Source organism: Scyliorhinus canicula, chromosome 8 (assembly GCF_902713615.1).
Source record: "Scyliorhinus canicula chromosome 8, sScyCan1.1, whole genome shotgun sequence".
Classification (NCBI taxonomy): domain Eukaryota; kingdom Metazoa; phylum Chordata; class Chondrichthyes; order Carcharhiniformes; family Scyliorhinidae; genus Scyliorhinus; species Scyliorhinus canicula.
The window spans coordinates 165571125-165597830 of record NC_052153.1 but is presented as its reverse complement, the minus strand read 5'-3'; the positions used below and the strand labels follow the sequence as shown (position 1 = coordinate 165597830).

At 45.8% G+C, this 26706-nt stretch overlaps 1 protein-coding gene across 3 annotated transcripts in view; it reads right to left on the bottom strand.

Moving 5' to 3' along the window:
- Positions 1 to 26706, bottom strand: part of LOC119970662 (coiled-coil domain-containing protein 110-like) — a 53339-nt gene that overhangs the window by 4403 nt on the left and 22230 nt on the right. For 2 of the 3 annotated variants that reach the window (XM_038805644.1, XM_038805643.1), the window contains exons 4-7: positions 22946 to 23062; positions 14820 to 17010; positions 5912 to 6032; positions 4029 to 4215 (exon numbers count right to left, since the gene is read on the bottom strand). In XM_038805644.1, the coding sequence (XP_038661572.1) occupies positions 4029 to 4215; positions 5912 to 6032; positions 14820 to 17010; positions 22946 to 23062 (2616 nt within the window). The remainder of the gene's footprint in view (positions 1 to 4028; positions 4216 to 5911; positions 6033 to 14819; positions 17011 to 22945; positions 23063 to 26706) is intronic. The other variant, XM_038805645.1, reaches the window with a different exon arrangement.

Here is a 26706-nt window from a genome sequence, read left to right as displayed (position 1 = left end):
ACCGGGCCCACATGTCTGGATCTAGGATGAGTAGGTTCTTTGGGGGCGAAGACAGGTGCGTCAGGTGTTCGGGGAGTCCAGCGAACCATGCCCATATGTTCTGGGCATGCCCGGCACTGGAGGATTTCTGGAAGCGGGTGGCGAAGACGGTGTCGAGGGTGGTGGGATCCAGGGTCAAGCCAGGCTGGGGACTCGCGATATTTGGGGTTGGGGTGGAGCCGGGAGTGCAGGGGGCGAAAGAGGCCGATGTCTTGGCCTTTGCGTCCCTAGTAGCCCGGCGGAGGATCTTGCTGCAGTGGAAAGATGCGAGACCTCCGAGCGTGGAGACCTGGATTAATGACATGGCGGGATTCATTAAGTTGGAGAGGGTCAAGTTCGCCCTGAGGGGGTCAGTACAAGATTTCTTTAGGAGGTGGCAGCCTTACCTCGACTTTCTGGTTCAACGATAAGGTACTAGGTCAGCAGCAGCAGCAACCCGGGGGGTAGGGGGGAAAGGGGGGGGGTTCTAGGGGATAGTGTTTAAGTTAATTTGCTTATTGTTAATTTATTTTGCTGTTCATTGGGGTTGGGGGGGTGGGGGGGGTTTGTTATATGCGTTGTTACGGGTGCCGGGGGGTGTTTATTATTATTATTGTTATTGTTATTATTGTTTTGTTGATATATATTTTTCAAAAAATTCCAATAAAAAATTTTTTTTTTTTAAAAAGGTAAATAAGTAAGGTGTTGCAAGAATGGGAGGATCAGCGGGGAGATGAAAATAAATCAGTGCGTTTCATTCACATTCATTCACAGAAGGTGCGCATTTCCTCAATAATTTATCTGAAATCTGTAATGTTTGATTTCCTCTAGGTTAGTGCTAATGACTCGCATAGTCCAAGATCGAAAACTAATTGCTAATAGCAAATGTGAGGTAACAGTGTTCTAATTTGGCATTGATTGGCTCCCCTCTACCACCATAAACATTCACTCCACCCACCACCGACACACATTGCTAGCCATGTGTACCATCTACAAGGTGCACTGCAGCAACTCACCAAAGCTCCTTTGACAGAACATTCCAAACCTGTGACCTTTACCATCTAGACGGTCAAGAGCAACAGAGGCGTGGGAGCACCACCAGGCAAGTTCCTGTCCAAGCTACACGCAGCATCCCGACTTGGAACTATATCACCATCCCATCACTGTCACTGGGTCAAAATCATGGCACCCCCCTCCTGACAGCACCATGCTGTGGAGAAGGTGATGATGGGCCACCTTTTTGAACCACTGCAGCCCATGCAGTATAGGAACACCCACGGTGCTGTTCATTTTATAACATCCTGAGTGATAAAAATAAAGTTAAATATTCCACACATAATAAATGTACGCCCTGGTATATAATATTCTCCATTCTTTCCTTTTCCTTTCCCTCACAGGTTTACAGCTTCCCTGGCTTTGGTTACTCAGCCAGGTGGTATTTGGTTAAGTTTCCTTTTGATGTTTCGCTTCAGTTACAATTCCTTAATTTGTTTCATTAATTGATATTTATTTTCTCAAAAGAGCATTCAGAGGAGGTGAAACCGTAATGGTATAGTCACTGGTCCAGTAATCCAGAGAGCCAGCATATTGTTCTCGGGACCCGGGTTCGAATCCCACCACGGAAGATGGATAAATTAAATTCATTTTAAAAATCTGGAATTAAAAGTCTCATGGCGGCCATGAAACCATTGTCAATTGTCGTAAAAAAACCCCATCTGGTTCGCGAATGACCTTTAGGGAAGGAAATCTGTCATCCTTGCCTGGTCTGCCTACATGTGACTCCAGATTCACAGCAATATGGTTGACTCTTAAATGTCCTCTGAAATGGCCTAGCAAGACACTCAGTTCAAGGTTATTAGGAACGGCAGTAAATGCTGGCCTAGCTGGCAATGTGCACATTTCATGAATAAATGATATGTAATGAGTATCAACATGTTTTCCAACTATAGAAGGCATCACAACCCACATTGCAATGGTTAAAATGGCATCCATTTACTACTTGTTCCAGCATTAAGGAAACTGATCATGGAATCACAGAATCTTAAAGTGCAGAAGGAGGCCATTCGGGTCTTGCAGCCACCTAAGATGGCCACCTGCAAAGGACAATGGGAATTATGGCCAACTCAGGACTCAGACAGATACAAAGCCTGTGTGTATCTGAAACACAGGTAACCAGACTCAGAAAGCCCAACTGCCAAGGTCGATGACCGCTAAGGACCCGCCCAGCCACCAAGGCCCCTTTATTGGTCGAAATCAAAGAGAGTGATCAGAGCCCAGTCAAACTAGTGGGTCCAAGGTTAAGGATCGCCCCAAAGAGTGCGAAATCCCAAAGGGATAAAAGAGAAAACAGCCATGTGTTCTGTCTCTTTTGTAGCAGGAACAGCCAACCAAGTTCAAGACCAACGATCGCTACCGGATAGATGAGCCCAGCAGAGACAGAGCCACTTTCTTCGAACCAGCCAATGAAATCCAGATAAAGGCCTTATCCATTTGCACAGTGCCGGTTGCCCTGAAGTTAAGTATAAGTTATTGTAGCTGATAGATGTAGTTTAACTCGTAGTAGATATTGTGTTTGTATGTCAAGGTAACTCTTGTGTATGTAAATAAACCATCTTTTGAACTAACTAACTGGTTGTGTGGTCATTTGATCGATATAAGGGAAGCTTGTGGTTCACCAACATTATCATTAATATTAGCAACAGTATTGGCGACGCTGTTGGGATGGAAAACGGGAAACAGTCTGCACTGCCTCACTGAAAGAGCATTCTACCTATCCCACTTCCACGCATTATCCCTGTAACCTTGCACATTCTCTCTTTTCAGATACCAATTCAATTCTGTTTTGAATACCTCCATTGAACCTGCCTCCACCACCCTCACATAAAATCCTCACATCTCTTTTACTCCTTTTGCCAATTATTTTGAATATGTGCCCTCTAGTTCTCGATGTTCTCTTGAGTGGAAACAGTTTTTCACAATTAACCCTGTCCATGCCCCTCAACATCATGAATACCTCCATCAAATCTCCCCTCAGCCTCCTATTCTCCAAGGAAATCAGTACCAACTTCTCCAATCTATCTATCCTCATAGCTACAGTTCTTTATCCCTGGGATCATTCTTGTGAATCTCCTCTGTACTCTCTCCAATTCCTTCACACCCTTCCTCAAGTATGGCTCCCAGAGTTGGATGCAGTACTCCAGCTGAGGCCTAACTTGTGTCTCATACAAGTTCAACATTACTCTTGTACCCAATGCCCCTGTTACTAAAGCCTTAGAGCGGTATTTTTTGGTCCCCCTGTGGTGTGTTTTCCAGAGGCAGAGGCAGCCCATCACTGTCTGCCAGTGGGATATTCTGGTCCTGCCATTTGCGTGGCACTCCTATCTCCGCCGCCAGGGAACCCACCGCGGGGATCACCTTATGCGGGACTTAAAGATCCCACTGGTGAGAAGGGTCAAGAAATCTCGCCCTTAGATACAATGGGGCTGGTTTAGCACACTGGGCTAAATCACTGGCTTTTAAAGCAGACCAAGGCAGGCCATCAGCACGGTTCAATTCCCGTACCAGCCTCCCCAAACAGGCGCCGGAATGTGGCGACTAGGGGCTTTTCACAGTAACTTCATTTGAAGCCTACTTGTGACAATAAGCGATTTTCATTTCATTCATTTCATATATGAAGCCATGAAACAGTTTTTAAAAATAAATTTAGAGAATCCAATTTTTTCCCAATTAAGGGCCAATTTAGCGTGGCAAATCCACCTACCCTGCATACCTTACGGTTGTGCAGGTGAAATCCACGCAGACACAGGGAGAATGTGCAAACTGCACATGGACAGTGACCGGGTGCCAGGATCGAACCCGGGTCCTCGGCGCCGTGAGGGTGCAGTCCTAACCACGGTGCCGCCCTTATGAAACACAGGTGATCATTCCTCTATAGTGATTAAATCCAGTGCCAAAACAAAAAGAGGTTTCACTCAGTTTACCGCACGACCAGTAGAAAATTAACAAATTACCTTCAGGGTATCCTCGATACAGCTATCCAAATTCTCCAGCGTCCAGTTGATTTTATTTTGCAAAAGAGGTGAAGAACTTTTCTCATCCGATCCATGTGAATGCTGCTTGACGCTGAGTGACGGGAAGCTCTGATCATTCAGTATTTGTGATGCATCCCCCGAACCACCCACGTTATTCTGTATTTTCCTAAAAGTTAAAGATTGCAACATAGGATACGTATTGGAAAGAAAATGCCACAAAACACTCAACCATTGCGATGACACTTACAAAATGAAGACTTCATTTCTTGTTAAATGCAATGTTCCTAATCACAAATGTACTGGTGCTGTTAAGAACAGGCATCTAATTCACTTCTATGACATCCCTCCATTCAGTGTTATAAAAGAGGCATCAACTTGCTTATTTTAATAGGCCAGGATCTGCTGTTAAGGTAGAGAATAAAGGAGCTTTATATTGCACAGTGAGGGAAAGTTTTAAACTTTGGATGGCTGATTGATGAGAGGAAGGGTGCTGGTGCCCATTATACTAAAGGCGGGCGACAAACAGGTGCCACACATTACTTCTCTAAATTTGCACAAACACAATAGCAGGAGGCTCAAGGACTGGTCAAAGAAAAACAGAAAACACCAGGAAATACTCAGCTGACTTGCCAGCGCCTGCGGGGAGAGAAACAAAGTCAGTGTTTCAGGTCAATAGCCTTTGATGAAAGGTCTATTCATAATTTTTAAAGCTTACCTTCTTAGAGCCTCTTATACTCCACCACGTCTTAGAGAGAGCTCTGTTCAGCTCATACTTGAAACGGAAATTAAGGTCCTTTGTACCCCGTGGGACAGTGACTGGATACTTAGAAGGTCATGGCGGGTGATTCAACTGCTCAGCAGTTTCTCCCTTGAAGAATAATCTCAGCCAAGGTGTTAATGTTAGTGCCAGCTGAACCCCGTTTTAGGCCATTACTGCCTTGTTAAATGCCTAATTTAATCAGGTTAAAATTGTTTGCCCACTATTGTCGAAGCTGTTATTCGTATCTAGAGTTATGGAGTCATTAATGGCGCAAAAGGAAGCCATTCAGCCCATTGAGTCCATGCCAGCTCCCTATGGAGCAATCCAGTCAGAGCCACTCCCACACTCAGTCCCGTAGCCCTGCAAGTTTATCTCCTTTGCTGGCCTATCCAATCTCCTTTGGAAACCATTCATTGTTTCCACTTTCAACACTACAGTGGGCAGTGCGTTCCAGGCTATTATCACTCGCTGTGAACAGATGTTCTTCCTCACAAACTGCACCCACCCCGCCCCTGCCACCCTCCCCCTCCCCTCCCCCCTCCCCCACCCAGCATCGCTTGCCCAAAACCTGAAATCTGGGGCCCCCGAGACCATGTGCCAACAGCTAATGGGATGGGTATTTCCTTGCCTTCCTTACCTAAACCTGTTACAATCTTGCACACCTCTATCAAATTTTGCCTCAATCTCCTTTGCCCAAAGGAGAAGAACAACACCAGCCTTTCCCACCAAACCTTGTAACCAAAACCAACAACACCTCCCATTCCTCCCCCCCCCCCTTGAAATTGCATCCTCCCCTCCCCTATCTCCTTCCGTCTCCTCTCAACGACCCCCGCATCCTTCCTAAAATTCCAATATTAATTGTAATCTAGGCTGGAAACTAGCTCCAGCCAATTCAAACGTAATCCATTCTGGCAGTTCAATTATCTCAAATTTGCACTGAGGCAAAATGGCAGCCACGTGGTTATCTACTTTGTGTGAGCCACATCTGTCACTCTGCTGCTGGTTTTTAATCAGACTTTATGCATCTTCAGAGGTTTGAATATCCCTCCAGACATTCAACTGTGATTTATAAGTGAATGTTTTGGAACTCAAGTCTACTCACCAGTCTGTGATTGTTGTATTGTGCCGTGGGACTCCGTCATAATGCTGCATTGTGTCTTTGTATCTTTGCTCCCCATGCAGTTCTTCAAAATTTCTTCTAATCTCATCGATTTTGGCTTGATCTGCAGAATAATAGAGAGAAATAAATATTTGGATTTCGGAATGAAAAACTTCCCTAAATATCCAGATAGACTCTCATACAAATTGGAAGTGATCAATGAACGGTAAGGATTCTAATGACATCATTATCAAACTTCGAATGGTTCATGGATGACAACTCATAAATATTAATAACTAACGTGCACATGTTGCTTTTTAGCCTTTCTCCCTTTATTTCTCAATTTTGCCATCTCCCTTTAATGTGCTATTCTCTTTCCATTGGGAGGACTCATTTTTGGAGTGTTCTTACCACACTGCTTGGTGGTTAAGAGACAGGATGGGCGTGACAGAGTTCAGAAATGGTGAAATCTTGCCAATGAGGGTTTGATGTTAGGTAGGGAGAGATTAAATAAAAGATTCTCGATGAGAGTTTAAGGATAATCTGTCCTTTCTTCTTTGAAACCTGGACCAGAGGTTTCCAGGCCCATTGGTGACAGGTTGAGGTGGGGTCGGGGGAGGGGGAGGTGAAGCGGCTGGCAAAATGGCAAGTGACGGTGTGGCCGACCTCCACCTGCCGCCATGCCATTTTGCCAATGGGGGGAAAAAGTGGCAGCTCGGCCGCCCACCAATTGAGCTACTTAAGTGGTGAATTAAGTGCCACCTGCCACCCCCATGGGCATTTTCTCCACGTCAGGCGGGTTAGTGAAAGCTGGCAGCTACCCAGCTGGTTCTGTGCTGGGCACATCATAGTCAACGGAAGGGCTCCCGGCACCAATGGCCGGCCCCTTGCCAGCTACTGTGACACCCTTAGACTTCACTTCCAGTCACAAAATGGCCGGATGCTATTAGAATGAATGTATTGTTTTTTTGCACAAGTAAAATCAAGCTGCCATGTATTTTGTAAAACCGGCAGCAACTAAGAGAAAATAAATAATAGGCAACAGGGTGTTCTTTGTAATTAATATTATTAGTAATCACAGCTGTGAAGCCAGGAAGCAGGTCAGACACAGATGAGGTGTTGAAGAGGCAACAGCGAGAGACAGGGGGCAGCCAACCTCAGGAAGCAGCTCAGGTACAGATGAAGTGCTGAAGGCAAAAAGACAGTTTGTGCAAAAGATTATTTTATTTGCTGAACCGAAGACTATTCCCAAGTCCTGGTCACTTAAGTTGTACGGTGTGGGAGTCGCTGGCTAGATTTGGCCAATAGATTGATGGTTGGTGTTTGGGAAACGGAGGGGATCTCAGTAGACTTTAGGATTACGGGGGGGAAAATGCTTTTGGGTTTCCAGTCTTTGAGGAACTATGGCCTCACTGTACATCTGCCGAAGTATAAGATTGTTCTTTGAAGTGTTTCATTATCTTCTACTTTTAAAAAAAAATTTAGATTATCCAATTATTTTTTTCAATTAAGGGGCAATTTAGCGTGGCCAATCCACCTACTCTGCACATTTTTGGGTTGTGGGGGCGAAACCCATGCAGACACGGGGAGAATGTGCAAACTCCACATGGACAGTGACCCAGAGCCGGGATCGAACCTGAGACCTCAGCGTCGTGAGGTGGTTGTGCTAACCACTAGGCCACCGTGCTGCCCATTATCTTCTACTTTAATAAATACCCAATTTGTTGGTAATGAAAGAGAAGTTTGAGTTCTCGCTGCTTCCTTAAATATTTCTCACTAATATTCAAAAAAACAATGCACACACAAAACCAGTGCTTCAGTTTGTAACACTCTTGCACCTAACATCAGCGGGTTTTGATAACACTTACCCTTCTTCAGCAGCACACACCCATTGATACATGCTCATTGTCCAGGTGCAGCTCTAACAATGGCCACTGCCAGGTGTGGCACTGCTGAGTAACCAGCTGTTATAACCTGTCTGCTTACCACTGGCTGAGGACTAATGGCAATCCCATAATCCTTCGGGAGTATGAGCTTCCCCAATGATAGGGACGGAGAATTCATTAGCAGAGCCCCTGCATAAATAGAACTGGCCAGTATGGAACAGGCTAGAGAGGAGTGAGCAGCAGGAAAGTACTGCTGCTGTACATAAATATATAATTGTAAATAAATGTTATTTCTTTCTATTCTACAACTCGTGCTGGATTCTTCGTGGCCCTCACAAAACTGGCGACGAGGGTTAAAGTGGATCGCTATCTACGCTGCTTAAGCCGCCACCTTGGATTTTTGTTGGATACAGGTTGGAAGTTGTTTTTCTAGTACAGCATGCCTCTGTATGGATGTTTGGATGTTTTTGATGCTGCGCTGGAAAGTTGGAACTGGTATGCACAACGGATGCGTTACTATTTCCGGGCAAACAACGTCACCGAAAACGAGCGCCAGGTGGTCATTTTGCTCACCGCCTGTGGCCCGCATACATTTGGGGTGATTAGGAGCCTTACGTACCCAACTGCGCCGGACACCACGACATTTGATAAACTTGTGACCTTAGTGGGGCAACATTTTAACCCAACCCCATCCACGATAGTCCAGTGTTACCGCTGTTTAATATCGCTGAGAGGACCCCAGGAGAATCCCTTGCAGAGTTACTATCCAGGCTATGCCGGATTGCGGAGTACTGTGACTATGCTGAGACCTTATCAGAAATGTTACGTGACTGGGTGGTTTGCGGTATTAACAATGCCGCCACCCAGAGAAAGTTGTTAGCCGAGCCAACATTGATTTTTCAACAGGCCATTCAGATAGTATTGTCCCGAGAGAGTGCAGAACGGGGAGTGCAGGAGCTACAGGGAATGGAGGTGCATGCCTTGGTGCACATCCCCTTCCGTCCAAAAGCGTCTCCCTGCACCCCTGCGGTACCTTGGGTGGGACGGCATCCGGATCGACGCCAGTGGCTGCCGGACATTCCTCCCCGAAGGAAGCCTTCTCCAGAACCAATGATGAGGAGCCATATCAGTGTTGGACTTGTGGGCACTGACCCCGTCGCCGACGCCGGTCCTAGGGGTGCCAGAAACGCCGTCGTTCCGACAGAAACTGGGACCAGCCCAGGGGCTGTACCTTCCATTTGGATGAACCTGCGGCGACTACTCCCGAGGACGTGGAGACGGAGAATGACTGCCTGAAGCTGCATTATGTGGCAGCTCCCCATGTGTCCCCCATTAAGGTGACAGTACAGGTCAATGGTCACCCGTTTGAGATGGAGTTGGACACTGGTGCAGCGGTCTCTGTGATCACCCGGAGGACATTTGACCACATCAAGCAGGGGATATAGACCCTTACATTAACTGATACACAAGCCAGGTTGGCCACCTACACGGGTGAACCATTGGACATTGCAGGAACTACCATAACCCTGTTGTCTATGGACGCCAGGAGTGGCGTTTCCCACTTATCGTGGTGCGTGGCCATGGACCCAGCCGGCTGGGTCAGGACTGGTTGCGCCATTTGAGGCTGCAGTGACAGCACATCCTCTAAACAAGTTCTGGAGGGTTGACGGAGGTACTAGGACGGTACCCAGATGTATTCCAGCCCGTTTTGGGGGAAAATAAAAGGGGCTGTAGCCTGTATCCAAGTCGAGCCAGGAGCCACGCCGCGCCATTTCTGGGCGTGCCCGGTGCCTTACGCCTTGCTCGAGATGGTAGAAGGGGAGCTCACTTGTTTGGTGTCCTGTCCAGGCTCGTCCGTTTCGCTGACTGGGCAGCGCCAATTGTACCTGTAATGAAGCCAGTTTCCACAGTTCACTTGTGCGGCAACTATAAACTTGCAGTGAATACGGCTTCCTGGCTCGACCGATACCCAATGCCTCGCATAGAGGATCTCTACGCGAAGCTTGCAGGCGGACACTCGTTCACGAAATTATATATGAGTCACGCCTACCTACAGTTGGAACTGGACCCTGCCTCCCGGCCACATGTAACTATTAATACACACCGGGGCCTGTATGAATATACACGGTTGCCCTTTGGGGTATCCTCTGCCTGCGCTATCTTTCAATGCATCACGGAGGGCATCTTGAGAGGTTTACCGTGTGTCGCTGTCTACTTAGACGCTGTTTTGATTACAGGGACGTCAGAGCAGGGACATTTGGAAAATTTGGAGGCTGTCCTTAAACGCTTTCAAGAAGAATCACACCTGGGTTTGGGGTCAGCTGCAAGAAACCACTTTCCGGTGGGTAAAACAACAATTGTCATCGTCTGGGTTACTAACCGACTATGATCCTGGAAAGCCTTTGCTCATCACGTGTGATGCATCCCCGTATGGTATTGGGGCCGTCCTGTCCCACAATATGGAGAACGGGTCCAAGCGGCTGATAGCTTTCGCCTCCCACACATTGACTGCAGCGGAAAAGGAGTACGCGCAGATCGAGAAGGAGGGCCTGGAGATGGTCTTTGCAGTGAAACGTTTCCACCAGTATGTGTATGGCCGCCACTTCACTATCATGACTAATCATAAGCCTCAGCTGGGACTTTTCCGAGGAGATAAGCCAATACCGCCCATTGCTTCTGCACGGATCCAGCGCTGGGCTTTGTTGCTCGCTGCATACGAGTATTCTCTGGAGCATAAACCAGGGACCCAGATAGTGAATGCCAATGCACTGAGCTGTATGCTTTTGTCGACTGGCCCCATGTCGACCCCCACGACCGGTGAGGTGGTTGCAACCCTAAATTTTATGGACTCCTTGCCTGTCACGGCATCACAGATACGTGAGTGGACACAGATGGAGCCAATCCTGTCAAAGGCTTGGCACATAGTCCTGTATGGTGGGCAACAGAGACAGCTTCCAGGCGACTTGCGGGCATTTTCCTACAAGCTGTCCGAATTCAGCGTGGAAGACGGTATCCTCTTGTGGGGGAGACGTGTGATTGTCCCGGAAAAAGGACAGGAGCTGATACTGAGGGACTTGCGCAATGGGCATCCGGGTGTGACCAAAATGAAAATGTTGGCCCGGAGTTATTTCTGGTGGCCAGGACTCGACACCGACATTGAGAAGGTGGCCCAAAACTGCTCCATATGCCAGGAGCATCGGAAGCTTCTGCCAGCCGCGCCCCAACATCACTGGGAATGGCCAGGGCAGCCTTCGGCGCGCTTGCAGGCGGATTTCGCCAGCCCTTTTCAAGGATCCATGTTCCTTCTACTAATCGATGCCCAGTCTAAATGGTTAGAGGTGCATAAGGTGACAGGCACAACGTCCTGCGCAACAATGAAGAAGATGCATTTGTCTTTCAGTACACATGGCCTCCCCGAGGTGCTGGTCACAGACAATGGTACTCCATTCACAAGTGAGGAGTTTGCGAGGTTCATGAAGATGAACGGCATACGCCATATCCGCACTGCTCCATACCACCCGGCTTTCAAAGGGTTGCTGGAGCGCGCACTGCAGACATTCAAACGGGGCCTAAAGAAACAGTCTTCCAGGTCTATGGGCACGAGACTGGCTCGTTGTTTGTTTTCATCCAGGACCACTCCACATGCGGTGACTGAGGTAGCTCCAGCCGAACTCCTAATGGGCCGGAGACTTTACACCCGCCTTAGCATGGTTTTGCTGGATATTGGCGCAAAAGTACACCGCACTCAGGAACGGCAGGGGCATAACCTTTCGGCAGTTTGCGCCTGGTGACCCAGTGTTCGTTCACAATTTTGCTGGTTGTGCCCAGTGGGTCCTTGGTATTATCTTTCGCCGAACAGGCCCTATCTCTTACCAGGTGCAAGCCCAGGGTCATGTCCAGCGCAAACATGTAGACCACGTTCGGTCCAGAAGACCATCTCTTCCAAAGATTTCCATCTTGTTACACGCCGCCCTATCCAGCGACTCATGCAAAAGGTGTCCGGCCTGAGGCAAAACGAGTCCAACATCCTCCTTTGCCAGGGTCTTCGGTGGGTTCCTTGGACTTGGGGGGGGGGGGGGGGGGGGATGTTATAACCTGCCTGCTTACCACTGGCTGGGGCCTAATGGCAATCCCACAATCCTTAGAGAGTCTGAGCTTCCCTAATGAGGGGGTCAGAGAAATCATTCACAGAGGGCCTGCATAAATCGAGCTGGCCAGTATGGAACCAGCTAGAGAGAGGAGTGGGCGACACTAGAGTGCTGCTGGTGCGTGCGTGCATGCGTCCGGGGTCCAGCTCCCCAGCTTTCAGCCCTGACTTCTGCCACTGGTGCACATTTCGGGCCTTGGTTTCTTAATTCATCACAAATTGATGGAACCAAATACCCCCCTTCCTTGTCAGGCTGTACCGGACCTACCTACAATGAGGTTGAGGAAACGCACCACAGGGGGCGGGTTCATGACCTGGAAACAAACCTTCTTCCCAAACCCTGGCTGCTGAACCTAAATCTGGCCCTTGCTGTTCAAATTAAAATAGAAAAAGCCATTGCGCACTCTGAAGTTATTGATACCCATACTTTACTTAACCATAAAACTCCTCGTCATTCTCTGGGTAACAGGGCCTAACTATGCATTGTTATCACCTTGAATTTTTTACCTGCCCATTTTCAGATGACAGAAACTGAATAAATAGAAACATAGAAAATAGGAACAGGAGGAGGCCATTCAGCCAATTGAGTTTGCTCTGCTATTCATTCCGATCATGGCTGATCATCCATCTCAATAGCCTGTTCCACCTTCCCACTATATCCTTTGATTCTTTTTGTCCCAAGAGTTATGTCCAACTCCTCCTTGAAATCGTACAGGGTGCGATTTAACTAAATGGGAACAAAGTCCCGTAGCGAGCGCGTTTAGCTACGTGTTTCCCAGCCCTCGCAGCGGCGAGAAACACAATGCTATCAAACAGCACCTGGGTTAGATATGGGGCCTCAGCGGGGAACGCACGGCCAAGGCCATACATAGCCCCTTTTCCTGCACTGAGGAGCTGCACTCGCGGGTTTTTGTGTAGCAAGAGATCAGGACACCATTTAAAAATGGCACCCAGGAATCCCAGACACGATCCCCGACACCGCCCCAGCCCCAACTCACTCTGTGGGGGTCCTAAGGCCTCTCCGCACTTCCCCAACACACATGCCCGATCACCACCATGCAAAAAATAACAGCTTGCGTCTTGACAGTACCAACCTGGTAACCTGGCAGTGCCCCTGCCAGCTGGCAGTGCCACATGGGCACATTGGCAGTGGTAGATTGGCACCCAGGTGGCACTGCTAGGGTATCAGGCCAGGGTGCCAGGATGATACCAGCAATGCCAGGGTACCAACCTGCAGAAAGGGCATGCACCTAGGGGCCTCCAATCCCCCAGGAGACCCCCACGAGTGCTAGTCCAGGTTTGTGGAGAACAGTACTGAACGGGGCTCGCCCGAGGTCTCTGAGGTGAACGGAATAGATCAGGACATCCCCAACCACATCTGATCACCATGGGCCTTCTCCTTCAGACTGCTTGTAGTCCTGGCAGTGACCTCGATGAGCTCTTGCGCTGCTGGAACTATTTGGGTGCCGGCAGCTCCCAAGAACAGGGCATCCTTTCCTTGAAGGGCAGTAGACCCCCAATGAACTTGTGAAGGCTGCCCTTGGTGTGTTTCTAACAAGCAGTGCCTCCACCCCCCCACCCCCCCACCCCCACCCCCACCACCATGAAATTGAGCCCAATGATTGTGAACCTTTTGATATTCACTGGAGGCTCCATAGCTAAAATATTAACATATCTGTACTCTCCACCACAGATGGTGCCTGACCTGTTCCATGCCCCCAGAATTTTCAGTATGTTTTACAGTTAAGTTTTGCCATTCCCGAATGCAGAACTTTTAGAAGGAATCTGTAATATCAAGAATCTAGAGGGGCAACCTGATTAGGTTAACAATCAGGTATATTCAGGGTGGTTAGGGAGCATCTGTTCCCCTGAGTTGAAGGGTCCGTCACGAGGTTCAAGTTCAAGGTGAGGGGCAGGAGGTTTAGGGGGAATGTGAGGAAAAACATTTTTACCCAGAGGGTGCTGAAAGTCTGGAATGCACTGCCTGGGAAGGTGGTAGGGGCGTGTTGCCTCATCCTTTAAAAAGTACCTGAATGAGCACTTGGCACGTCATAACATTCAAGGCTACAGGACAAGTGCTGGCAAATTGGATAGGTCGGTAGGTCAGGTATTTTTCATGTGTCAGTGCAGACTCAATGGGCTGAAGGGCCTCTTCTGCACTTGTATTTTCCTGTGATTCTGTGATGAGGATGATTTCCCATCCCCCACCGCCAGTGGGGATTGCAAGTTGAGAAATGGGGGTCCCACGACTCGCCCTAATTACAATCCACACTCTCTAGGAATGTGACTTTCCAACTGGAAGCACTCCAGTCATGTTTAACATTCTGACATGGAATAGCTGTCCAGCAGAGGACAGTCTTGAAGAAGTTTACGATCGACAAGCAAAAACATGGCTGCTGGAATAAAATAATTTCCCTTCAATTTGATTAAAAGCCAGTTTGAAACAGATACTAAATACTGCCCACTCAGAGAATAGCTGGATGTAGTTTAGCACCAATTTTCTAATAAGCCCTCATTTCCTCTGAAAATGCCTCCCCAATAACTCAGGAATTATAAGGTATACATCTATGAAATGAAATGAAAATCGCTTATTGTCACAAGTAGGCTTCAAATGAAGTTACTATGAAAAGCCCCTAGTCGCCACATTCCGGCGCCTGTTCGGGGAGGCTGGTATGGGAATTGAACCATGCTGCTGGCCTGCCTTGGTCTGCTTTAAAAGCCAGCGATTTAGCCCTGTGCTAAACCAGCCCTGCCTGATCTGCACCATATTATACATTTCACATCTTTATACAATTCGCTTTTTACCAATCTATTGAGATAAAATTCAGAAAATAACTCTATGGTTTGATTTAAATGTATTTTTTCATATAGGTTGTACCTTTGGGACTGCTGCATAGAGTCATCCTGAAATCGGGGCCAAAAGAGAGATTTGTGCCATTGAAGGGTATATCTGAAAGATTGAGCTGATTGTCTGACATCTCATCTTCCCTTCCTTGGCGACAAGTTTGAGCAGCGTTGTTACCATTGATTAAACAAGATGGGCACCCATGCCCTATTTCAGGATTTAAGACATTCATTTCTTGCTTTATGCTCTGTGTGTGATTTCCCAATACCAGCCATTCTTCATCCAGGACTCTCACGGTAGACTCCAGCTGCACGTTTGCTTTTATGTATTTCTCAAGATCCTGGTTGAGAATCTGATTTTCCTCCGTGAGCATCTCCACAACCTTGGACAACATTTCACATTTCCTCACCAGGTCACCCGAGCAGCTTCCACTCGAGCTCATCACCATCCCTTGCTTTGCTCGTTCAATCTCATTCGGGGATCTTTCCATTTTGGCCTCGTCGACCTCTCTCTGCAGAGACTTGTTTGTAGTGACAGAATTTTGCAGTGACTGTTCCAGTTTCTGGTTTTTGTCCCTGACCTCCTGGACAAGCTGAAAAAGCATCAGATTCTTTGTCCTCAACACAAAATACTTTGCTCTTGTACACTGAATTTCACAACTAGCTTTTTCTAACTCATTTTTAAGGAATGCTATCTCTTTCTTTAATTCATTTAGACTTTGATTCATTTTCTGATTCTCTAACTGCAATGCATTTGCGTTAACAGCGTGCACTGCTTCCTTTGTCCTCTCCAACTGCAGAATGGTTTCTTTTGCTCCAATGACAGCAAGCAAGTCTTCCTTTTCCCCCATCATCTTTTCCATTAATCTTTGGATGCTTCCCTTTTCAATGGTTAGCTGCTCTCGATCAGCTTCGAGGGCTTCGTTTTGATTCCGGAGACCCTCTTGCCTCCTGAGTAATGCATTGAACTCTTCAATGCAGATATTCCTTTTCTCCTCCATTTCGGTGAATTGAAGCTTAAGTGTTCTTCTTTCTTCTTCTAACTGAGAGACTTTTCTTTTGCATTCTGTGTTTTCCTGCAGAACAGAATCAAAAGTTGTTGCAAAGTCTTCAGCTCGGGATTTAACATCTACTTTCCCTTCCTCGTGCCACAATCCATTGCACGCTTTATTACCATATTCTGGTAGAGGAAGCCATGAGGTGCATTCATCAGCAAGAGAATTAATCTCAGTCTTTTTCTCCCCGATCATGTTAGTGCAGTGCTCCCTTTGTTTCTCCATATGGCAAACATGGCCGGGTCTTTCTGAAGTCTTGAACAATGGTGTCAATTCATTATTTGAGCTGCTCTCATGTTTTTCGTAAAGAGTAGTGAATTCATTTATTTTGTCATCGTTCTGGCTCTTAAGGTTCTGAATTTGGTTCTGAATAAGTTTCTGGTTCGGAATCACCATTTTATTTGCTGTTTCGATCCAGTGGTTCCTATGAAGTGGACTATTGGAACCACATCCTCTTCCCAGTTGCCTGTGAAGATCGAGGTTGCATTTTTCCAACATTCCCATAGTATTCTGTAACCTAATTACCAGAGTTTCTAGTTCTAAAACCTTCTCAGCCTTATTTTCTACTTCTATTTCCAAATTTAAACTTTCAATGCTAAAAGATATTTCTGGAGCGGTTTGAGTGGATTTCGCACCAGTTGCTTTCCCTGTAACTTGAGCTACAGTTCGAAGGCGCTGAAGTTCGCAACGAAGGATCATCTCCCACTTCTCTGATCTTTCCGGCTGCAGCTTGATCTGCGCACTGGCAATACAAATTTTCTCTAATATTGCTCGACTTTCATCATTATATTGTAGCAAAAGCACCATGCCTCTGTTGTGACCATCCACAGGCTGTTTAGTAGGAGAGGAGTTGAAGTTTGAGACCGGTGAGTGTGCTGCAGAACGGCAGGCGGAACTTGTACCAGAAATCTGAAGAGATGTTTTGCAATCAATCTGGTTGCCCGTGTGCTGAAGAGACGTGTTTCTGAATGGGAATTCTTCCATTAAGCTTACTGGCATCGGGGTCTCCAAAATATCCTCTGAAGATTGCAGAAGAGAATCCCTGTTTTGAATTAAGACTTCATTCATTTTATTGACATGAATGTCATGCAACAGACCGGTCTTATCAGTAGCTGGCTTCTGCTCTGCATAGGGACGTTGGGAAGAGGTTCCACCTGGATTGTTTATAGCCTGAAATAGAACAAAAAAAATGATTGCCTGAGGTGCATTCCTTTCCAAACACACTTTCCTCGCGGGCAGTTATCTTGAACTAAACTCAGAAAGTTATAGATTAATAACCTTTCAAAAGTTGAATTGCAATGCTTATTCTTGAATACGTGGGCAGCACAGTGGTGCAGTGGTTAGCACTGCTGCCTCATGGAGCTGAGGTCCCAGGTTCGATCCCAGCTCTGGGTCACTGTCCGTGTGGAGTTAGCACATGCTCCACGTGTCTGCGTGGGCTTCGCTCCCACAACCCAAAGATGTGCAGGCTAGGTGGATTGGCCCCGCTAAATTGCCCCGTAATTGTAAAAATGAATTGGGTACTCTAAATTTTTTTTTAAAGACGTTAGAGGGAGGTGGAATTATTTTCTGAGCAGGGTAGATGCACTGGCCACGCTAAATTGTCTCTTGATTGGAAAAAACAAATGGGTACTCTAAATTTATTTCAAATAAAATTCTTGAAAACGTGTTTTGGGGTGGCACGGTTGCGCAGTGGTCAGCATTACTATCGCACGGTGCCGAGGACCCGGGATCGATCTTGGCCCCGGGTCACTGTCCATGTGCAGTTTGCACATTCTCCCCATGTCTGCGTGGGTCTCAACCCCCGCAACCAATAGATGTGCGGGGTAGGTGGATTGGCCACGCTAAATTGCCTCTTAATTGGTGAAAAAAAAGAATTTGATACTCTAAATTTATTTTAAAAAGGAAATAGACAAGAGGTTACTTCTTCAATGGCTCAGCAAGTTCCTTCACTGAGTAGATGAACCAAGTGGAATTCAATTAGAGGAATAATGCAGGACTAAAAGCAAAATACTTCAGATGCTGAAATTGGAAATGGAAAGAGAGAAGTTTTGGCAAAGCTCAGCAGGTTGAAATAGAAAGGAAGGCCGGACAATGCTGGAGAGCAGGGTGGAGGGAGGGGGGAGAGGTGTGAAAAGTTCCAGGCGAGCTCTCATGCACTGGGACGGCCTTTAAAAATACCACCCCGATCTTCGATAGACTAAGTTGCTGGCGGGGTGGGCCCAATCAGAACCTGCCCTACCAGCATTATATCGTGGGACCCGCCCCTTTATCTTTTTTGAGACTAAATTGAGGATGATAAGGTGGGGAAACCATGTCCCTTTTGGGAAGCTTCAACGCTGCTTTTCCTGTCCGTTATTGGCCTTTACTGAGATTGTGGAAAATTCAGCCTTTAGAGTTAACGTTACAGGTTGATGGCCTATTCGTTAGAACTGGAAAAAGTTAGTAACGTACCAGTTTAAAGCAAGTATTTCGGTAGAGAAGGGGGGAAGGAAGGAAAGAACAAATGCAATGGACTCTGATTGGGTGGAATACAAAAGAAATTGGTGATGAACGAGTTGATGGTGTAAAGCAGAAATGGCTGGCAATGGGACAAATAAAGAAACAAACTGTAGTGTCAATGGGAAAACAGAATCATTACCAGCAACTGTCATCCAAAAACAGAACCAAAAAGTATAAAACAAAAGAAAGGGTGGCAGAGATTATGATCTGAACTCGTTGTGCTCCGTGTTGAGTTTGAAATGATGCTTGATTCTTTGCTTAGCCCATTAATGTCCCGTTTGCTTTGCACAATTATCCCATTGGTTGTCAATGATTTTCTCCTGTTTTAAATTCTAAGTGATCTTCCCTTACTTTGTCCACCTTCACTCTTTGTCAGCTTTTCAAGCTTCAAGGTTTGAATAAAAGCTCATAATTCTGGTAAATATTTGAAATAGCCAAACAAATGGCTCAGGTGAGCTTCAAGGGGGAAAAAATCAAAACTATGAGGACATTCTCACCTTTGGGGTGCGAGAGATTGAGAGTAGAGAGGTCAGGAGCACAGTTTTGACTTCGCAGGAGGGCGGCAGTGTTCAGGTCTGTGGTTTGAAGTGTGTCTATTTCAATGCCAGGAGTATACGAAATAAGGTAGGGGAACTGGCAGCATGGGTTGGTACCTGGGACTTCGATGTTGTGGCCATTTCAGAGACATGGATAGAGCAGGGACAGGAATGGTTGTTGCAGGTTCCGGGGTTTAGGTGCTTTAGTAAGGTCAGAGAAGGGGGCAAAAGAGGGGGAGGTGTGGCGCTGCTAGTCAAGGACAGTATTACGGTGGTAGAAAGGATGCAAGATGGGGACTCTTCTTCCGAGGTAGTATGGGCTGAGGTTAGAAACAGGAAAGGAGAGGTCACCCTGTTGGGAGTTTTCTATAGGCCACCTAATAGTTCTAGAGATGTAGAGGAAAGGATGGCGAAGATGATTCTGGAAAAGAGCGAAAGTAACAGGGTAGTTGTTATGGGAGACTTTAACTTTCCTAATATTGACTGGAAAAGATATAGTTCGAGTACATTGGATGGGTCGTTCTTTGTACAATGTGTGCAGGAGGGTTTTCTGACACAATATGTTGACAGGCCAACAAGAGGTGAGGCCACTTTGGATTTGGTTTTGGGTAATGAACCAGGCCAGGTGTTAGATCTGGAGGTAGGTGAACACTTTGGAGACAGTGACCACAATTCGGTGACCTTTACGTTAGTGATGGAAAGGGATAAGTATACCCCGCAGAGCAAGAGTTATAGCTGGGGGAAGGGCAATTATGATGCCATTAGACATGACTTAGGATGTGTTGGTTGGAGAAGTAGGCTGCAAGGGTTGGGCACACTGGATATGTGGAGCTTGTTCAAGGAACAGCTATTGCATGTTCTTGATAAGTACGTACCAGTCAGGCAGGGAGGAAGGGGTCGAGCGAGGGAACCGTGGTTTACCAAAGAAGTGGAATCTCTTGTTAAGAGGAAGAAGGAGGCCTATGTGAAGATGAGGCGTGAAGTTTCAGTTGGGGCGCTTGATAGTTACAAGGAAGCGAGGAAGGATCTAAAGAGAGAGCTGAGACGAGCAAGGAGGGGACATGAGAAGTCTTTGGCAGGTAGGATCAAGGAAAACCCAAAAGCTTTCTATAGGTATGTCAGGAATAAAAGAATGACTAGGGTAAGAGTAGGGCCAGTCAAGGACAGTGGTGGGAAGTTGTGTGTGGAGGCTGAGGAGATAAGCGAGATACTAAATGAATACTTTTCGTCAGTATTCACTCAAGAAAAAGATAATATTGAGGAGGAGAATGCTGAGACCCAGGCTATTAGAATAGATGGCATTGAGGTGCGTAGGGAAGAAGTGTTGGCAATTCTGGACAAGGTGAAAATAGATAAGTCCCCGGGGCCGGATGGGATTTATCCTAGGATTCTCTGGGAAGCCAGGGAAGAGATTGCTGAGCCTTTGGCTTTGATTTTTAGGTCATCATTGGCTACAGGAATAGTGCCAGAGGACTGGAGGATAGCAAATGTGGTCCCTTTGTTCAAGAAGGGGAGTAGAGATAACCCCGGTAACTATAGGCCGGTGAGCCTCACGTCTGTGGTGGGTAAAGTCTTGGAGAGGATTATAAAAGATACGATTTATAATCATCTAGATAGGAATAATATGATTAGGGATAGTCAGCATGGTTTTGTGAAGGGTAGGTCATGCCTCACAAACCTTATCGAGTTCTTTGAGAAGGTGACTGAACAGGTAGACGAGGGTAGAGCAGTTGATGTGGTGTATATGGATTTCAGTAAAGCGTTTGATAAGGTTCCCCACGGTCGGCTATTGCAGAAAATACGGAGGCTGGGGATTGAGGGTGATTTAGAGATGTGGATCAGAAATTGGCTAGTTGAAAGAAGACAGAGAGTGGTAGTTGATGGGAAATGTTCAGAATGGAGTTCAGTTACGAGTGGCGTACCACAAGGATCTGTTCTGGGGCCGTTGCTGTTTGTCATTTTTATAAATGACCTAGAGGAGGGCGCAGAAGGATGGGTGAGTAAATTTGCAGACGACACTAAAGTCGGTGGAGTTGTAGACAGTGCGGAAGGATGTTGCAGGTTACAGAGGGACATAGATAAGCTGCAGAGCTGGGCTGAGAGGTGGCAAATGGAGTTTAATGTGGAGAAGTGTGAGGTGATTCACTTTGGAAAGAATAACAGGAATGCGGAATATTTGGCTAATGGTAAAATTCTTGGTAGTGTGGATGAGCAGAGGGATCTCGGTGTCCATGTACATAGATCCCTGAAAGTTGCCACCCAGGTTGATAGGGTTGTGAAGAAGGCCTATGGTGTGTTGGCCTTTATTGGTAGAGGGATTGAGTTCCGGAGCCATGAGGTCATGATGCAGCTGTACCAAACTCTGGTACGGCCGCATTTGGAGTATTGCGTACAGTTCTGGTCGCCTCATTATAGGAAGGACGTGGAAGCTTTGGAACGGGTGCAGAGGAGATTTACCAGGATGTTGCCTGGTATGGAGGGAAAATCTTATGAGGAAAGGCTGATGGACTTGAGGTTGTTTTCGTTAGAGAGAAGAAGGTTAAGAGGTGACTTAATAGAGGCATACAAAATGATCAGAGGGTTAGATAGGGTGGACAGCGAGAGCCTTCTCCCGCGGATGGAGGTGGCTAGCACGAGGGGACATAGCCTTAAATTGAGGGGTAATAGATATAGGACAGAGGTCAGAGGTGGGTTTTTTACGCAAAGAGTGGTGAGGCCGTGGAATGCCCTACCTGCAACAGTAGTGAACTCGCCAACATTGAGGGCATTTAAAAATTTATTGGATAAGCATATGGATGATAAGGGCATAGTGTAGGTTAGATGGCCTTTAGTTTTTTTTTCTCCATGTCGGTGCAACATCGAGGGCCGAAGGGCCTGTACTGCGCTGTATCGTTCTATGTTCTATGTTCTATGTTCTATCAGATTTATATTTTGCTATTGTACAGTGCAGATAAGCACATTCTCCAGTGGATAATATATTCTAATGCATCTGAAGAATTTTCCACTTGCACAATGCTGTTCTTTCCATTTGCAGCTTGCCAGTATCAGGCAACCATATTTAAATGGTACTTAACTGTTCAAAAGAAAGCACGATGATCGCTTACTGTATTAGAAACATATAGCTTAGGGTGCCGCATTTCATGATGACATGTGAAGTAGGAAATACTTTTATACTTACCTTTCCTATGCTTCCCCCATGATACACCACACCTCTGCGCAGGTGTGATTAATGTTGCCTTCCAAAATTAGCCTGACTCCATTAACATTGCTAAAGGTTTAAATGCACACTTCTGCAATGGTCCCAGCAACGTTGGGACATAGTATGTGGGCTCTCACCCTGCCCCCTTATCCCAGACCGGTGTAAATTGCCAGTGCCACAAATGGGCGGGGGAATCTTGTTCCCATTTTTAAAGTCTGTCTGATGCACTTTGGCCCTGCACCAAAATGGGATTAACCACCCGTTAATGTGTTTCTCGTTCCATAGATGCTGCCTGACCTGCCAAGTATTTCCAGCATTTCCTATTTTTATTGCTGAATTCCAAGTATTTGACTTTTGTACAAGATTTAACCCAACTGCAATAGCCCAGAGATAAGTATCTCGCAAGGGTTACATGTCAATAAGTTATTTGAGAAAGTTACTAAGGGGTGAAAAATTGACATGGAGGTCTATCCTAAACATTGTCAATAATCTCAGGACAGGAGGACAGAAATTAGTGAGAAGAAAAGTGAAGCTATATATGCCATAGTCGCTGAGTTCGCCCTGCTGACTCTCGGCGCCGTGGTCCCAGGTTCGATCCCGGCTCTGGGTCACTGTCCATGTGGACTTTGCACATTCTCCCCGTGTTTGCGTGGGTTTTGCCCCCACAACCCAAAGATGTGCAGGGTAGGTAGATTGGCCCCGCTAAATTGCCCCTTAATTGGAAAAAATGAATTGGGTACTCTAATTTTTTTTTTAAAGACGTTAGAGGGAGGTGGAATCATTTTCTGAGCACAATTGTGCAAATTTAATAGGACTCTGTGCAATTATCAATGAGTTGATGATTAACCATTTTGGCTAAATACTACACCTTCGACAGTTGAGGATTTTCACAATTACAGTTGAGAGACGGCTGCAATGGCCTGAACTGGTGGCTGCTTGCATCCAATTTACCCCTGTTGAATATCTCATTAATTTCATTTTGAACCTGAAGCACAAAACATTTAATGTAAGGATTTTTAAAAGCTCTATTAACATAACATTATCATAAAATAATACAGATGCGGGAGATCATTTTAGCTGAGACAATGAGGAGAAATTTAACTTTGAGCTCCATCATGTCACCACTCACTCCTCAATGAGAAAGAGGCTTTTATCTCAGCTATTCTACCTGGGGGGCCATTCCAAGTGGTGCAACATTCGCCAAACAACCACTTCCTGACACCTAGCCTAACTTTCAATTTCGTAGCTTTCACCTTGGTCTGATGCCTTTGAATTTGTGTTCCAGGTGCATTGCGTCAATATCATTTCATATTTTGTACATTTCTATTACAATCATGGCTCAAGTCATCTGCATTTGCAGCCAAGCAGTTACAGATTGATGCAGAGAAGCTTTGATGTTGTAAAGTTTAGCTCCTTTCTCCTGTGGTCCGTCCAGTGATCCATAGCTTCTATCAACACTTCACATTCAACACTTACAGCATTAACTTTTTCTCTATTGGCCTCTCCTATGTAAGTTTTACTCCTCAGACAATATAGAGATTAGTTCCTGGACATGAACTATTTCTTCAAAATAGGGCTGCACGGTAGCATTGTGGATAGCACAATCGCTTCACAGCTCCAGGGTCCCAGGTTCGATTCTGGCTTGGGTCACTGTCTGTGCGGAGTCTGCACATCCTCCCCGTGTGTGCGTGGGTTTCCTCCGGGTGCTCCGGTTTCCTCCCACAGTCCAAAGATGTGCGGGTTAGGTGGATTGGCCATGATAAATTGCCCTTAGTGTCCAAAATTGCCCTTAGTGTTGGGTGGGGTTACTGGGTTATGGGGATAGGGTGGAGCTGTTGACCTTGGGTAGGGTGCTCTTTCCAAGAGCCGGTGCAGACTCGATGGGCTGAATGGCCTTCTTCTGCACTGTAAATTCTATAAAGCCAAATTTTGTAGGATCCTGGAATGTTGACCTTTAGCCCCAGAAATCCCGCCTGCTGCCCGACTGGAGTAACATTTTTGATTGAGGCTAAACGAGAGGAATGTATTGCCTCATTAATTCTGTTACATTCTGGGGTCTCCAAATCCTGTAGCAAGTTCCACGTATATTAGGTTGATCCTTTTTGATATTATAGAAAACCACAAGTAACAAGCTTGGTTTTAAGGGAGGCCATTTTATGTGTGCAGTTACTGTTTAAAAACTCACAAAATTCCTCTCTGGTGAAAATGGCTCTCCATACATAGCATCCTTTTGCGACCTATGAATGGTCAGTTTTGTGTTACTGATATGATTGAGTAGTATCACACGGTTGAAGCCATTTCAGTAACCTGCTCCACCGAATGGAGGTCAATAGTATCTAAGTTTTATGCTTTGCTTGATGTTCCTACTGAGTATAAAGTGCTACCTGGTAACGACTATAACCTGCTTCTCCTGTGAGCAAGAGGGATCTTTTCAACTAATGTTGGATCCCCAATTTCAAAAAAAGTACCTAATTTCCCCATGGTCCTGGCCATGCAGAATTTCCACCTCCCTAAAACCAATCTCTTGGACTCATTGTTTGGCCAGCTGTCATATTGTCTCCTTCTCTGATTTGTGTCTCATTTTGGTCCCATGAACCATCTGGGGATGTTTCACTGCGGTAAAGGTGCTATATAAATGCAAGTTGTTATTGTTTCCTCAGGAGTCAAAATAACTGTAAACTAAGCTATTAATTTATCTACAGGTAAATTTTCACAAGGTTTGTCTTAATTTGACTGAAGATAAGAAAAAAACAGTGGAATCATAGAATTGTATAGCACAGGAAAAGGCCATGTGGGCATTGTACCTGTGTTGGCTTTATGAAAGAGTTGTCCAATTAGATCTATACCCCAGCCTCTCCCTCATAACTTCATTAATTATCTTCAAATACATGTCCATTTGTCATTTTAACCTCATTATGGAATCTGATTCCACCACCTTTTCAGATAGTGCACGGGTTACGGGTATAGGGTGGATACGTGGGTTTGAGTAGGGTGATCATTGCTCGGCACAACATCGAGGGCCGAAGGGCCTGTTCTGTGCTGTACTGTTCTATGTTCTAAAGGCTTGACATTGTTCTTTTTTGTTTTCAATTGTTCAGTGTTTGACTATGTGTGTCTATTGAGTGTTATCTATGCTGTGTGCTATTAGTTAAGCACCTGGGCATGTTACAGAAAAACTGGAAGCTTCAGGCTGGAGACAACTTAAAGCATTGAATAGACCTCCTGTTCACACATAGAACCTGATGTGTGTCATCTCTGCAAATCTCTGAGACACAAAGCAGAACAGTTCTAAAGTGCAGTGCACAGAACTGTGTACAATGCCCCAGCTGAGACCAAACAACCATTTTTTAAATGTTTAGCATGACACCCATTTCTTTTTGTATTCAATGTTTCCATTTACAAAACTAATGTCAACTATGCTTTCTGAAAGATGTATTTTCCCCCTTGAATGTTCTCTTTTTCTCCAATCCACTGCCTGTTGTATGCTGGTTGCCAACTGCCCTTCCAAACCCTCAGCCAAGTAATCTTTGCTCATATGTAAGGAATTAGCCTGCCAGCATTGTAGACTGTGTTGTTTGTCTTGTTACGGAGGCAAAAGTTTTTAAGATTGTTATAGTTTGGAACTCGTATTTGATACAGGGTAGAATGGAGGAATAATTGGGGTCATATGAACTATTTTGAATTCTGTTGACAGCAAACCTGAGTGGTTTGATTGTTAAAGATTGAAGGGGACGATGGGCTGTTTTGCACGGAAGATGCTAGGTGTACACTTGTAGACAATGACAGAAGCATCTGTGTCTCCAAAGTCCAGGGAAGACATTAATATCAGATTTTGTAAATGATTATACTTCAACTATTGTATATCATTTCAATATAGAATTAAATTAGGGCCTGAAGGATAGCTAATCAACATAGCAACTTGGATACAAGGCATCTGTGATTTATGTTGTCACGGAAAAGGCCTTTGAGAGGGGAAGGGTACATAGAAAGGCATTGACAAGAAAAGTATATAACCTGTGATAGATCCCAGAGGATGAACGGATGGTTGGCACATAATTGGGTTGATCACAATATCTTGTGATCAACACACTTGTCTGCTGCGACTCCCAGCATTCTGCTCTCCAGCCAAAGTGTTTGAGAACTCTCCCTATAGCCTTCCACCATTTTCCCTGGTCCATCTTCCATCTGCGGAAGACTGATGCGGACTGACCCCTGTGACTGAGAACTCATTACTATAAGGGCTGGTAATTTACCCAATGTGAATCATTTGTTTGAACATTTGTACCCAGTTAATATGGGACAGATACCTAAGATGTCAGGATGGTCACCCTCTCCTTGGAAAATCACTTAGCTCAAATGGACTTTTGGTTTACCTCATGCTGAAGGTCTTTTACTAGCTCTCACTCGACCCTCATTTGGATAGAAATGTGTACAAGGCTCCAGAAGACTCCAAACTATAGTTCTAGATTGTTTACATCTTTCATTTGCCTCAGTTCCTGCCTGCTAAGAAGGTTTCTTCTGAAGAGCAGTGGAAACAATAATAATCTTTATTATTGTCACTAGCAGGCTTAAATTAACACTGCAATGAAGTTACTGTGAAAACCCCCTAGTCGCCACATTCCGGCGCCT